The sequence below is a fragment of the Pseudorasbora parva genome, chromosome 6 (assembly GCF_024679245.1).
Source record: "Pseudorasbora parva isolate DD20220531a chromosome 6, ASM2467924v1, whole genome shotgun sequence".
NCBI lineage: Eukaryota > Metazoa > Chordata > Actinopteri > Cypriniformes > Gobionidae > Pseudorasbora > Pseudorasbora parva.
Genome location: NC_090177.1, coordinates 6,536,659 through 6,551,953, shown reverse-complemented (window position 1 = coordinate 6,551,953; position 15,295 = coordinate 6,536,659). Strand labels below are relative to the sequence as shown.

The following is a 15,295-nucleotide window of genomic DNA, read 5'->3' as shown; positions in this document are numbered from 1 at the left end:
GCCTTTTTAAAAGATTTAAAAACTTGAACTGTAGCTTTACTTAACAATGTTTAAATAAAAAAAGCAAGAAAAATCATGTATTAATGGCACACAACAATATATGATCAATGTACAATGTTTTTATTTATTTGATAAAGGCATACACTGAAGGTGAAACCAGTCTTTTGTAGGATTATTGTAATATACACAATCTGTACATGTATTACTTCCAGAAACAAAAAAACAATTGAATCAAACCATAAAAATCAAAGAAACCAGAAACGAAGCTGTCATTAATTACCATTGAACATACTGTGAGTGTTTTTAAGATCTTTTAAAGCTGCATAAAAACCACAAAACATCATAATATTGTGTGCACCATCCTTCCATTGACACAAAAGCTTCATGAAACATATTTGCAAAAGCTGGCACCTATCGAGTCGCCTGTGCCAACGGTGATGCCAGTCCAGAAAACCCCTCAGACTGGTGCCTGTAACATTATACATGTAAACAATGATAGTAATATTACAGCATGTAAATGTCTTCGTTTAGACCCGATGAAGAATATTTCAAACATTCATGTTTGTTCTGCCGCTTCTACTCGTCTACATCGTATCAAAACCATGAATTTGATCAAACTAAGAATGACCAAAGAGTTTAAATCAACTGTCCAATTTGGTTTCTTGCTCATTGGCAAATATTATTAGAAACGTTTGTCACATGCACTCGCTGCTTTGAACAGATATCTACTTTCGGTTTTATACAGAAATTTACATTAGTTTTTAAAGGGATAGTTCACCGAAAAATGAAAATTCAGTTTTCTCTTGTGTTTAAACCAGTGCGACTCACTTTCTTCAATAAAACAACATGATTTATTTAGCAGACATCTAAAGTAGACACTGGCCAGGGGCTAATGAAATCAAATAAAGGACAAATACTAGACTAGACTAAACTCAAATAAAGCTCTAAAAAGCTTAAGGGCCAGATTTACTAACACCTCACGCCAGTGCAAACCCTCTTTTGCCAGATTTGCTAAAAAGACGCAGTGGTAAATTAGCGCTGAAAAGGCGTGGACAGTGTTATTTTTGTGGCTGAACTTATTGCATATGCATTTGTAGGAGTTTCTCTTTCAGACTCAACAGTTATTGGCTATTATTGGCTATTGGCAACATTTATTATAGGCTATTTAAATGATTTGTGCAAGGTGATTTACTAAGGTTTGCGCTAGTCAATTTACTGCGGTTAGCACTAGTTACTGTTTTGCTTAAAGCTACACTGTGCAACTTTTTTAGTTTATTCTTAGCTAAGAACACTTAGTTCTTTTCAAAAATACATGTGCTCATTAATGTATATTTACTTCTTTCAAGTAATAAAGTATTCTCGTAAGTTTATAATATGCCATTGAAAATACATACGGGTGAGGGGTTCGAATGCCGGTCACCATGTTGCCCCTCCATCTTGAAAGTACATTAGCCAAAGAGGGACATACCCGTAAATTCAAGCTTTGCTTTTCACGTTTTAACACTCGATGGCACCGTGTTGAATGTGAAGAGGGGGATTGCCATGTTAATCTTGGACTAAATCGGCCACCGTAGGAGTTAAAACGAAATCAGAATTGAGAGGAACAAAAATTATTATTCACTGGATGGACATATACCTTTACACCGCTAGATGGGGGAAAATATCACACAGTGTAGCTTTAATAAGTGCATTACTAATAATATACGTTTGTTTATTGGAAATTTAACAGTGCCGCACTGAGCTTGAATTGGTATACAGATGCACTCTTTGTTTTCTGTGTAAGTCAGTCACAATTTGAAGAAAAGATGTCGAGTCTTTGGCTGCGTCCGAAACCTGGAAAATGCTTAATTCGGAGGACACATCCGAATCATGGCACATCCGAATCTAATGTTTGCTTCACTTCCTGTCTCCTGAGAGACCTTCCTCTAATCCAGATCTTCGTCTGCCTTTAATATCCCACAATCCCACTGTGCTTTTCATTCTGTGACAGTTGAGCTGGGAAAAAAAGTTGCTGTCCTGAAGTTGCGTTTACAGGTCAGTTTGTGTGTAAACACTTTCCACTTCTGAGGTCATTTCTAGCGAGAAATGATTAATGTTTTAATTAAACATTTGCTTATTTCTCACCAAAGCTTGTGCTATTTGGCTGTAGGTCATTACACTGTCACACTGCGTTAGAAGTCTGTCTGAAATCAGTTTCGTGAGGTGCACAAACGCTGCCTGCAGAGTCATTGTCTTATAAAGCGGCGAGGCAACAAATCAGCTGCCTAGTTTTTCGGACACAGCCTTTGTGACTTCCTACTTTTCCATAATATGGCTGGAGAGGAAATGGCTAATAAGTAAGTTTTCCTATATCTTCAAACTTTTAATTTGAAAAATCATCACCTTAAAAAAGGATCATATTTAGAGCTTTGAAGTGCTGGGGAAAAGTGTGAAGCACTTGAAAGCCAGTGAAAAGTGCTTGAATTTCACTCTCTCGAAAGGTTGTACGAACCCTAAGTAATGTTTAAAAAAACATTTAAATATTTCTACCACAAAACCATGGTTTACAGTTAGAGTTACCAAAAATATATATATAGAAAGACTATAAATGGGTGAATGTCCAACTCACAATATGGCAGAATAAGCCCCGCCTTCTAAATAAGAGCAGATTGTTTAAATAATCGCATCACTGCAGCTGCCGTTAGAAGCTCCGGTTGCTATAGAAACAGGCAGTGTTTGGTGTGTATGCATTAGCTTCGTCCAGGCTAAAAATGCAGTTTTTTGTCATGATTCGAGCGTTTAGAAACAACATTTATTAAACAGTTGTCAGATTTCATTGGTGATGTAAAGGTCGCGTTCTTCGCGTGTTTTCGAAGCTTTGATTATGTTTACAGTGTGCAATATAACATGAGTTCATGTTTCGCGTGTAAAAAAACACAGTATTTTTCACACAATTTACTTATCTGTACAGCGCTGTTTCCTCTGTCCTAAAAACGGCCTGATGATTTCCTTGTTCTATGAAGTCCCTCCTTCAGATACACATAACGAGTTCTGATTGGGCCAGTGCTTCCCGTGTTGTGATTGGACAGCAGCTTAGCGCACTTTGCCCGGAAAGGTCCCGCCTCTTATCATGACGGGGCGATGCAAGCGCTGAATGCGTGCTCTTCTCCACGTGGGAGAGCAACGAGACCACGCCCCCTATTTTGCGTGTTCTTGTGGGCGGTGGGTTAGTCAACAAACGGTTCTAGTGACGTCATTACAGCAGGAAGTGCAGAGGTGTAGTCCAAACCGGCCGTTCGCTGTAGGCTTTGAAAGGGAACTTCTGTTAAATAAAATATCTCGCTTGGCATTGAACTTTGAGCTTTATAATTTTGCAGGTAATATTTATGCTCTAACAGCAACATTACACACTAATTAAAGTTTGAAAGCTGGAATCGCTAAGAACGGGACCTTTAAAATATGAAATTTAATCATAAGCTTGTCGAACAATTTTTGGAGAATTCCCCATTTTTTTTCTCCATTCAAAGAGAGAGGAGCTGAGGGACGTTTCAAAGATGGCTGCCGAGTGAAATGACTCGTCTTAAAAGGGCTTTGGTGTTACTACATTAAATCCATGGTGAATGTTGGTGATTTGTGGATTGAAACGCCTAACTAATCTAACTTCATTCATGGCACAATGTTTCTCCTGGTTGTCAGCGCTGTTCATAACTGAATTCTGCGCCAAATTTGAATGCTTCCCACGAGATCTCGTAGCAGTCTTTAGTTTTGCGGCAAATTCAAACACTTTCTCACAGGAACTACACTGTAAAAAATGAAAACAGAAAATGTACTGGTAGTTTTCTGCCCGTACATTATTCAGTAATTTTACGGAAATTTCTGTTAACCCTTAAACACAAACTAATGCAATGTGTAATACAGGTAAAACACCTGTAAAAAAAAAAAAAAAAGGAAAATGTATACAGTACATTGTGCCCAATTTTTACTGCCTTTTTTACAGTGTAAAAACAGTGTTGCATGATCAAGATTGGCCCGCGTGTGTTCTTATAAAGCGTGTGTTGGTCGTTTTGGAAATTATCCGGCTGCGTCTGTCTACTTTAATTGGCGCGTCATCAGTGGATCGTGTGCTGAACTCTCCACTCCCATTGGCGCTACTTTACCCTGTTTAGTCAATCTGGCCCCAAGTGATTTTACATAAAGTCGGTCCAATGGGTTTAGGATGACAGGAGGGTTTTAGAATTTTAGAAAGTTTTCATTTTTGGATGAACTATCCCAACTTCCGGGGTGGGTGTAAGGTAAAGAATGATGTGGGTTTTGGGTGGTGTGGGTGGGTGGGTGTACGGGTGCTCGGGTGGGGTAGTAAGTAAAGATGAGAAGAACCTAAAGTGCACAGCTCTCCGTGCAGTCATTGGTACTATCATCAGCAGACCTCTTCCTGAGCTCGCGGCCGGGTTTGTGGTGAGCGTGGTGGGCCGCCTGGTGCTTGTGGTGGTCAGACTGCAGGGCGTCCTCTTGCGACGTCGCCCCCTGGTGGGACGGAGGAGCCCCGTTCCCCTCCGCGTGCTCCACCTGCAGGTACGCCCGCACGCGATGGTGACGCAGCTTACTGTCGCTGAAGTCGATGACGCGGCATTCGTACGTGCCCTCGTCTGATGGCTTCACATTGGACAGACGCAGCTTGTGGGAGATGTTGCTTCCGGCAACCTTCACCACCTGCGGAGAAACGGAGAGATGTTTGAAAAGGAACAGTCAGGGTATTAAATCATGAATCAGCCTTTAAAATGCTGATTTAAAACAGACTCCGACTGATTTGGGCCGAAGCAGAGATGACTAGTAGGCCAAAACAAGCAATGTATTATACAAAAAAAAGAGTAGCATTTTGAGAACATTTAAGGAAAGACAAAACTGGTGTTTTTGATGTTTTGGGCCATTTCATAACTTTTTGTTTCAAACAAGAGAACTATCCCTTTAAGTGTTTACTTTACTGCACTATTGAGTCTGATTTCAATTACAATACATATCTTTTAAAGGGTTAAAAGTTCGTTTTTTTCTCCACTTCAGTAGCACTTATATATATATGGATTTGTATATACAAACAGTTGTTTGTTCCAATATATACTAATAATAGCATATATATTATGCTATATATTATGCCCCCCCCCAAAAAAAAAATCATTAAAAACGGCATTGTGTATTGTAAATAATACATTTATTTATACTTTAAAAAAATGGTGTAATGAAGTAATAACAATTCAAACGCAAACAGGGCAACAATACGTTTTAAGTTGAGAAAATTTTTAAGTCACCCCTCTCTTTACTCACAGAGGTTTGGGCCACCAAATACCTACACACACACACACACACACACACACACACACACACACACACACACACACACACACACACACACACACACACACACACACACACACACCCCTAAGCACAAGTCCGGTGGGAGATAAAGTTCTCCGGTAGTTGTTGAGGAACTCCAGGCTTCTAAAGCAGCACTAGGTAACTTTTCAACCTTCATAATATATTTTTTAAGACTCTTGTGATGATAAATCGACTTACAATAGGTTGAATGACATGTCTGCCATAGCTTGATGGGGTCTGTATCATTTTTAATCGTACTTTTAAACTTCGGGTTTCGCGTAGTAACCCAAGAACAAAAAGAACTACAAAATTCGACTGCTTTACGGCATATACGTCACTTCCACCAACACCCACACTTCCTTACATTCGGACGTGCGAGCCCAACTTTGTTGGTCGGATAATATAGTCATGTCTGAAGCAGCAGAGATACATAAGAAAGAAAAGGTTTTGTTGGAGGAAAGCAATAAGAGGAAATGAAAAAGTGATGTGATTAAAGGCAGGACGAGGATCAACATGTGACCAGCGTTTGCTCGTCGGCGTGAGCTGAAGGAGGCGTGCCCGACCGATGCTGTCAGGCTTGTTATGGTGATTACCTACCACTCAAACACTGAACTGAAGTATCATATAGATTCTGTAAAACGGTAACCAATAGACTACTATAATGACGCTGGCTTGTAAACGTGAGCATCGTGATTATTTGGCGTTTGAAAAAAATAAAACCCATGAAATTATATTCATATGACATGCTGAAACATATGCCACTGACTGTAACGTTACCTGGGATGAAGACATTTCACACGCGCCGCCAGAAGAACACCTGCATGTGAACTCCTCCTGCAGTGTTCAGGGGAACTGTTAGTGCTGCACCGACCCGCGGCGCCACTTTTATGAAGTTATTTGGCCCGCCCCGCACCACTGTATATATTTTTACAACCCGCAGCGCACCCGCGACCATTAAATAGACATACGGGGTCCGCGGGTTATGAGACGACCCGCGCATCACTAGTTCAGGGCTATCAGGGTTGTCATGTCAACAAATGCGCGCGATGGCATCCCCTGTTGTAGGATGACAGAGCTTACGACAGTAGTTGAGGACATTATTTTTTCCCAACTGTAGGGGGACCCCGAGAGCAAAAGTTACCAAGTGCTGCTTTAAGGCTATTTTATCCACTTTAAACATCGGATGAAGTGATTCTTTTCTTTTTAATAGAGACGATGCTGAGGTAAAATTATGATAACCAATGTATCTCTCCATAAGTCCGGTAGCTTGTTGTAAGTCACCCACTACAACTGACATGTGTGAACTGATATTAGGCTAATACTTCAGATCTACCGCTGTGTTGGGTTTTGCTCAGTATGTGGAAGAAGCAAGATCATTTAATAATTATATTACAGCCTGGTGAACCTATGATAACTCATTTTTAAAAGGTTAGTTCACCAAAAATGAAAATGATTTCATTAATTACTCCCCCTCATGTCGTCGGACACCAGTAAGACCTTCGTTCATCTTCAGAACACAAATGAAGATATTTTTGTTGAAAGCTGAGAAAGGCTTCAGAAAGGCCTCCATTGGCATTCAGTACATTCCCACTCACACGACCCATAAAGGCACTAAACACATCGATACAAAGTCCATCTCACTACAGTGGCTGTACAATCATTTTATCAAATCACAAGAATAGTTATTGTGCGAAAAAAAAAATCTAAATAACAACTTTATCCACCAAGTTATTGTCTTCCGTGTCAGTCTCTGACGTGAACTCAGGCGATAGCGGCTCCTCCTCTTCTGGGTCATGAACGGCGGAGCTGCGTCATTCTCACGCATGCGTCAAATTCATGTCAATAACTTGGTGGATAAAGTCGTTATTTAGATTTTTGTGCGCACAATAACTATTCTTGTGATTTGGTAAAATGATTGTACAGCCACTGTAGTGAGATGGACTTTGTATCGATGTGTTTAGTGCCTTTATGGGTCGTGTGAGTGGGAATGTACTGAATGCCAATGGAGGCCTTTCTGAAGCCTTTCTCAGCTTTCAGCTAAAATATCTTCATTTGTGTTCTGAAGATGAACAAAGGTCTTACGGCTGTCCAACGACATGAGGGGGAGTAATTAATGAAATAATTTTCATTTTTTGGGAACTAACCTTTTAACTATTTCTTTGTGTTGTTGGCCAGATAAAATGACAGAACAGAAAAACGAACATGAGATCTTTTTTTCAGTGCACCAAAACACCACAAATATAAGTACAATTTTGGCTGTACTGTTTGTGTCCCCTCCAAAAATTGCCCTTGAGAATTTATAGTTCCCCCCAACTGTTAGAGAAAATGTACGCCCATGGGTTTGTTGTTCACTTATCCAATGTTAGGATTTATGTTCTGCAAATATATGCATATAATGGATGATTTGCATATTTAAACATTTCAGAAAAATTGTCTTAATGTACTGTGATTAATCAACTGGGAAGTATGTTGATGCTAAATGATCACATTTAGTGCCTTGGCTTACATGCAGTAAAGCAGGGGTTTTCAAACTTTATGATGCCAAGGACCCCCACATATGAAAAACCTTTTTTGAGGGACCCCTTCCTAAAACCCATCAATATATGTGACCCTGGACCACAAAACCAGTCTAAAGGGTCGATTTTTACAACATCTTTTTATTTATTTATTTTTTTAAGATTTAGAAATATAACTTTTTAGAACATGTTCTTTACTTAATATCGTTATGATTTTTGGCATAAAAGAAAACTTTATAATTTGATCCATACAATGTATTGTTTGCTATTGCCTCAAATATACCTGATGACTGGTTTTGTGATCCAGGGTCACATTTTTATGCATGAAAAAACATTTTAACTGTTAGATAAATAGTAAGTGTGACATTATAAATACAACATGTTGAATTGGCTATACTTAATGTTGGATGTATAAACCTGAAGAAGAACATTTTCTATAAACAATTATTTGTATAAGCAACTTTCTCAAATGTATGTAAGCATGAAGCTTACGTACTGCGTTAAGAATAATCTTTTACAACCCCAGAGAGCAATATAAAGGGGACTATAGTGAGAAAAACTCACTAGCAAACATTCAATTCTTAAATTCAGTCAGAATGTTCAGTAGACTTTAAAGCTACACTGTGTAACTTTTTTAGTTTATTCTTAGCTAAAAACACTTAGTTCTTTCAAAAATGTGCTCATTAATGTATATTTACTTCTTTCAAGTAATAAAGTATTCTCGTAAGTTTATAATATGCCATTGAAAACACATACGGGTGAGGGGTTCGAATACCGGTCGCCATGTTGCCCCGCCATCTTGAAAGTACAGTAGCCAAAGAGGGACATACCCGTAATTCAAGCTTCGCTTTTCACGTTTTAACACTCGATGGCACCGTGTCGAATGTGAAGAGGGGGATTGCCATGTTAATCTTGGACTAAATCGGCCACCGTAGGAGTTAAACCGAAATCAGAATTGAGAGGAACAGAAATTATTATTCACTGGATGGTCATTTACCTTTACACCGCTAGATGGGGGAAAATATCACACAGTGTGACTTAAACCATTTTTGCTTTTCATTTTATTCCCTGAAATTTTCAGAGGACCCCTTAGAACATTCTGGAGGACCCCTGGGGGTCCCCGGACCCCAGTTTGAAAACCCCTGCAATGAAGCATATGGAGCTCACACATCACTAATAAACCTCTGAATTTGTTAACAAAAGTTTTGCATCGTGTGTGGATGATCATGAGCCTCTGCAGTGAAACGCTACAGTAGATGTAATGTGAGGCGGCAGTAATGCAGCGAAACAGTGGCTCTGTCCCAAATGCACACTCCATAGTACACTACATGCGGCATTATGTCACTGAAGTGTGGACGCGCAAGGATTTAGGACAGCGTTTGGGACGGGGCCAGTGAAATGCATCAGTGTTTGGCAGTGAGTGAGAGACAGTGAAATGCAGCATTAAAGACCAGGTCTAAATCCATGGATTTTTATTACAATTATTACTTTTTAACATACATAAACAGCTGAGGGTAGGAGGCAGTGGATGCACTGGGCTTTCATCCACACATTTATATGCATATTTTAGAATATTGCATTAAAATGATGGATGGGAAATTTTAACTCCTTCCCCGTCATTGACAGAAATGTACGGTTTTCTGTTTTCACTTTTATACGCAAGGGGGCGCTATGCATCTACATAAAAATCTGTAAAATATTAATCAAACTTTAAAAATACAGAAATTTCCTCTTAAAAAAAACGGAAATATGATGTAATACCAAAATACAAGCGATTCCTGTAAATTGAATAGTCAAAATTTAAATGACCGCAAATATTTGTAAAACAACAGGCATTTCACTGTATAATAAAAAAACGGGAAAATCCTGTAAAAAATACAGACCATTACCTGTAAAATTACGTGGTTTTTTTTACAATGTAGATAAAAACACTTTTTACTCAAATTTTACTTTTTTAAAGGGGGGGTGAAACACTCAGTTTCAGTTTAGTTTTATTATATTTATACAAGAAATATGGGCTGTACCAAGTCTTTCCGGAAAGAAACGAGCGCCTGGAGGCGTATCGAGTGGGCGGAGCTAAAGAATGACGAGCGCGCACAAAGCGGTGACTTCCTCAAGCGTGGAGAAGAAAACGTTACTCTAATAATAACCCATGGCTATCAATGAGATTCAACTAATACAGATATGATCCAGAATCAGATCCGGAGGCAAAAAATAAATTGAACAGGAGAAACAGCAACAGCAGGACGTCCGTCTTTGTGGTATGGACTGTATTTAGTGGCCTGTCAACATTTGTGTGTGTTTACTCGCAGTTTATGAGGACATGATTCGGTTTATGGACTATTGTATGCGACTAAACCTTAGCAGTAGCAAGCAAAACGGTTTTGCACGTCAGACTAGTGTAACGTTATACAGAGAACAACAATGGAGTAACCGTTAGCGCATTTGAATGACGAAGCACGCTTTGTGAGAACACTAGGTTTATGTTCGGGTGGTTTTACAATAAACAAACTGACACCTATAGTGGTCAGCTAAACAAATGTATTTAAACACACACCATAGATCGCATGCTCCATTGATAAATAAACTAACGTTATACACGATCGTGTCGTTTACTGATGTTTATTCACGCGACGATAGCCGACAGCACAGACATTTGAAGCAGTTTTACTCACCGACTGCTTCCAAAGCAGGACTGAACCTTTATCACTGGGACCGCTCCGTCAAAAACACACTTCTTGGAGTGTGGAGATCCACTTTGCGATGCGACTGAAGCGATGTTGTGAAGCTTCCCGTCATTTCTGCGTTCAAATCGGTTTAAATGCAGCGCTGCCTTCCCGGAATGCTGTGCTGAAGCGCTGAAGTCGCTTGATGTCACCCATAGGAATAAAGTGGAGCGCGGCACATCATAAGTGTTCACGGACGAGTGGATCTGCAGCTGAGCGAGTGTTTATGGGCGTGCATTTCCTCTCTCGCTCTAGTCACGCTCGCGCACCCTACCGGGAGAAGAGCCCGTACGGCCCATACAAGGACCTTCCGCTCTATCGACGTCAATACTCGGAAAACTCTCCGAAACTTGTGAGAAACCGGAAGGAGTATTTTTGACACAGAAATACTCCATCAAACGTCCAACATTAGTTTTTGAAACTTTGTCTATGTTTAGGATGGGAATCCAAGTCTTTAACAGTGTAAAAAGCTCAGTATGCATGAAACAGCATTTCACAACCCCTTTAATGAAACTTACGCATATTTAAGTGGAAAAAACGAAAGAAAAAAAAGAAAAAACTAAGCTTAAATAAAACTTTTATTTTGAAGCAGAGTCTTTGAAGCTGTTCTTTCATTTGATATATTGCATGTTCAGATATTCATACAACCGAATATTCTTGGGGCCATTACATATTTGTGAAAATGATAAAAAAAATGCTGGCGATGAATGGTAACTTTTTTTTTCTTTTCTTTTTACGCTGGAGGGGAAAGAGTAAATAAATATTTTGTTAAAAAATAATGGAAAAAATTAATTCTAAAACTGGTTTCAAATGTCTTACTTATTTATGTATTTATAGTTAATTATTTGCCAAATGTTTTGCAATATTCTCTTTTTTATATGTGAATTAAATGAGCAAATTAGATACTTGATTGTAGCAGAAGGGCCAGTGTGAGAGAAAGAGAGAGAGAGTGAAATGCATCAGTGCAACCTTGAAAAGACAGAGCGTCTCGTCTTCGCCTCTTCACCAATTTCTCCATCTAGCTACATTCATCAACAACAATCCAATCAAGTTCATATTATCTTGGGGAAATCTTTGAGGACCGTCTGACCTTCAAAGACCCCATTGCAAGGACAGCACCATCATGCAGGTTTGCACTGCACAACATCAGGAAGATCAGGTCCATGCAGCACAACTCCTCGGCTGAACGACTGCACCGTTCTTCAGGCTGGACTTCCCTCAAACCTTTACAAATGATCCAGAACGCAGCAGCACGACTGTTCTTCAAAGAGAGCTCACGTCACAGCCGTGTTTACCTCTCTGCGCTCGGTAAATCATGCTCTCCCCAACCCTATCCCGAACGCAGAACATTCAAGAAACAACTAAAAACTCGTCTCTTCTATCAGCACTGAAGAAAAAACCTTCCCTATGCTTTGATTATTCCTTAATCTCTCCTTGTACTATTATAAATGATGTCTCAAACTTTGTATTACCAGCACCTCTCGTGTTCACTGCCCCGTTTTGATAAATCGCTCAGTTGTAAGTCGCTTTAGATAAAAGCGTCTGCTAAATAAATAAATGGGTGAATAACAAACGAAAGTGAGCCCTACACCCTTAAAGCGGGGTGTAGCAAACACTTGTGTCATAATGTAGCTGCTTTTGAACGCACTTAGTGAAGGGAGCAATGAAAGACAGCGTTATTTCCTTATTATCTTCACCTGTTACAATGACAGCACAGAACGCTGTCCATCAGTCCATTAGCTCTTACATAAGACATTTCTTATTATCACTGTTGAAATACTTATTACAAATATAGGCTACTTTATATATATATTTAAATATGCGTATATATAAATATATATATACAAAAGTTCATTCTGGGTCTTGAATCTGACAAAAATGTAAAATGTTTACCTTGAATGTACCTTGAATGCAATGCAAGTCGCTTTGGATAAAAGCGTCTGCCAAATGCATAAATGTAAATGTAAAAATGAATTTGATTTCTTTCCAGCGATCCGTGCAGTGTCAGCCCTGGAAACATTTCAACGTTTCAATCACTTCGCTTGTGGTGGTCGAGGAATTTTTTTTTTTTTTTACAAATACTACTGTTGTTGTAGCCCGGATGCCAGCTGAACTTAGCCCAGCCCACAAAAATTTGAGGATGGGCAGTTCGTTCTGGCCTCGCTCCATAGAGGAGTAATTATCCTCAAACAGAAACTGTTTCGGACCAATGAAATCATCAGGGCGGGCTTTAGACAATGACGGACAGATGATCAACAGTAACGTAATCATCACGTCATCAAAGGGGCTTGGGTTATATTTACTCGAATCCTAAACGGAGAGCTTGTTTTTATCTGCATTCACCTTCACAATTTCTCTCTGAAATGATGATCATGTTGGGTAAGTACTCTGTGTATCATTAGATTATTTAATTTTTTTTTACAACACCGGCAAAGATCGTTTATTTCAGCGCACGTCCAGACAGGGTTGCCAAGTTTTTACAACAAAACCCGCCAACTATTAGCCCTAAACAATAGCTTCTCGGGGGGTTGTCCGGGGAAAAATGGCGTTTGGGGGGTTAAAATGTGTTATTTAGGCAAGATTACCTGCAAAAATTCGCACTCATGGGTCTATTTATCACATAATAGTCGCTTCAACCCGCGGACACAGAAAACAACCCGCGGGGGAAAAAAAACGCGGACTTAGCAACACAGTGCAGTTGAGCTCGGTTGACATTTGACAATGCGACGCTTCGTTGCTCTGATTGGTTGTAGGTCTGTCAAATTGAGGTCTTTCCTGGTTCGGTTGAAACACGCCCCATAATCACAGCCCAATGGAGCATCAGACTCATATTCTGACTAGAACTGAGTATGACCACGTCAGGCTACTGTTGTTGTGTCATGGTATGTAGTTTTGAAGGTGCAGTGTGTACATTTTAGTGGCATCTAGTGGTAAGGCTGAAAATTGCAACCGCCCACCGCTCACCCCTCCCTTTCAGAGGACATAGAGAAAGTACAGTGGCCGACACAGGACAAAAAAATGTTGTCTGAGACCGCAGAGAGTAGCTAGCGCTCTATAGAGAAGTTTAACCGTTTAGGGCTTCCGTAGAAATATGGAGGCCCAAAGTGGCGACTTCACAAGGGGACCTGCGGTGTATTTATGTAGACAGAAATGGCTCATTCTAAGGTAATAAAACAACGGTTCATTATCTAAGGTCTTTATACACCACTGACAACATATGTATATTATGTTGTGGCGCCGAACATGGCTGCCGTGTCGCGAGCCCCAAGCAAACTTTGCAGTTTTTCATTTGTTTTACTTGTTTTATTGTTGTGCTGCATGTTGGATGTTGTTTGTATAACGGTATACGACAGACACACGCTTCTAAGCATAGGTTCCTACGTCGCGGAACGCGAACCGGACTTCGAGTTTTTGAACGCTGGCGCCCATTTTATGGACACCGCATCAGAGCCCTTTGTCTGGGCCGCACGGGCGCGACCAAAGAAATGTCGCCGGAAAAGAGGGAAGAGAGCCGGCGTCCTTGTAAGGCTCAGACGTCGTCCCCTCCGACCTCCTCTCCCAACCATTTTGCTGGCTAATGTTCAGTCACTGGACAACAAACTCTGTGAACTGCGGGCACGCATCTCATACCAACGAGAAACAAGGGACTGTTGCATTATTTGCCTCACAGAAACCTGGATGTCTGCAGTGGTTCCAGACTCAGCCATCGAACTTACGGGGTTCTCCGTGCACCGCTCGGACCAAACGAAAGAGCTCACGGGGAAAAGCAGAGGTGGGGGTGTTTGTTTATTTATCAACCACTCGTGGTGTGACGAAAGGAACCTACACTCCATTAAATCCTTCTGCTCCCCTGATCTGGAATTTCACATGCTTCTGTGTCGACCATTCTGGCTACCGAGAGAATTTACAGCAGTCATAATGACAGCGGTTTATATTCCTCCTCAAGCCAACACAGATCAGGCACTCAAGGAACTGTATGGGAATATAAGTGAGCAGGAAACCGCGTACCCAGATGCAGCGTTTGTTGTTATGGGGGACTTTAACAAAGCTAACTTTAGAACAATAGCTCCAAAATACTTCCAACACATCACCATCAATACGCGCGGTGATCGAGTACTCGACCATTGTTACTCTCCTTTTCGGGATGCATACAAATCTCTCCCGCGCCCACCTTTCGGCAAATCAGATCACTCCTCCATCCTGCTCCTGCCTGCTTATAGGCAGAAACTGAAACGGGAAGCACCCGCCCTCAGGACCATTCAACGACCATACAACGATCCAAGAAGTATGTGGCAGGGAATCAGTAACATCACAGACTTTAAAGGGAATAAACCAGCTATGGTGAACATTGCCGCCTCTCTGCCGGATGAGCTTAATAACTTTTATGCTCGTTTCGAGGCTCACAACACTGCCCACACAGAGAACGCTGCCGCGGCTGCTGCAGGAGACGCGAGTGCACTCACCGTATCCGTCGCGGATGTAACCCGATCCTTCCGACGGGTAAACATCCGCAAGGCAGCGGGTCCTGATGGCATTCCAGGCCGCGTGCTCCGAGCATGCGCATTCCAACTAGCCGGTGTCTTCACAGACATTTTCAACCTTTCCCTCTGTCTGTCTGTGGTTCCCTCGTGCTTTAAAAAATCCACCATTGTGCCCATACCAAAGAGAAGCAAAACCACCTGCTTAAATGACTGGAGGCCCGTA

General features: G+C 40.7%; 1 protein-coding gene across 1 annotated transcript in view; it reads right to left on the bottom strand.

Moving 5' to 3' along the window:
* Positions 1 to 103: 103 nt before the first annotated feature.
* The window catches only part of LOC137078326 (V-set and transmembrane domain-containing protein 2-like protein), a 98,127-nt gene continuing 82,935 nt past the window's right edge, over positions 104 to 15,295 (bottom strand). The window contains exon 4 of the mRNA XM_067445515.1: positions 104 to 4,689. Coding sequence (XP_067301616.1) covers positions 4,357 to 4,689 — 333 coding nt within the window. The 3' untranslated portion in view covers positions 104 to 4,356. The remainder of the gene's footprint in view (positions 4,690 to 15,295) is intronic.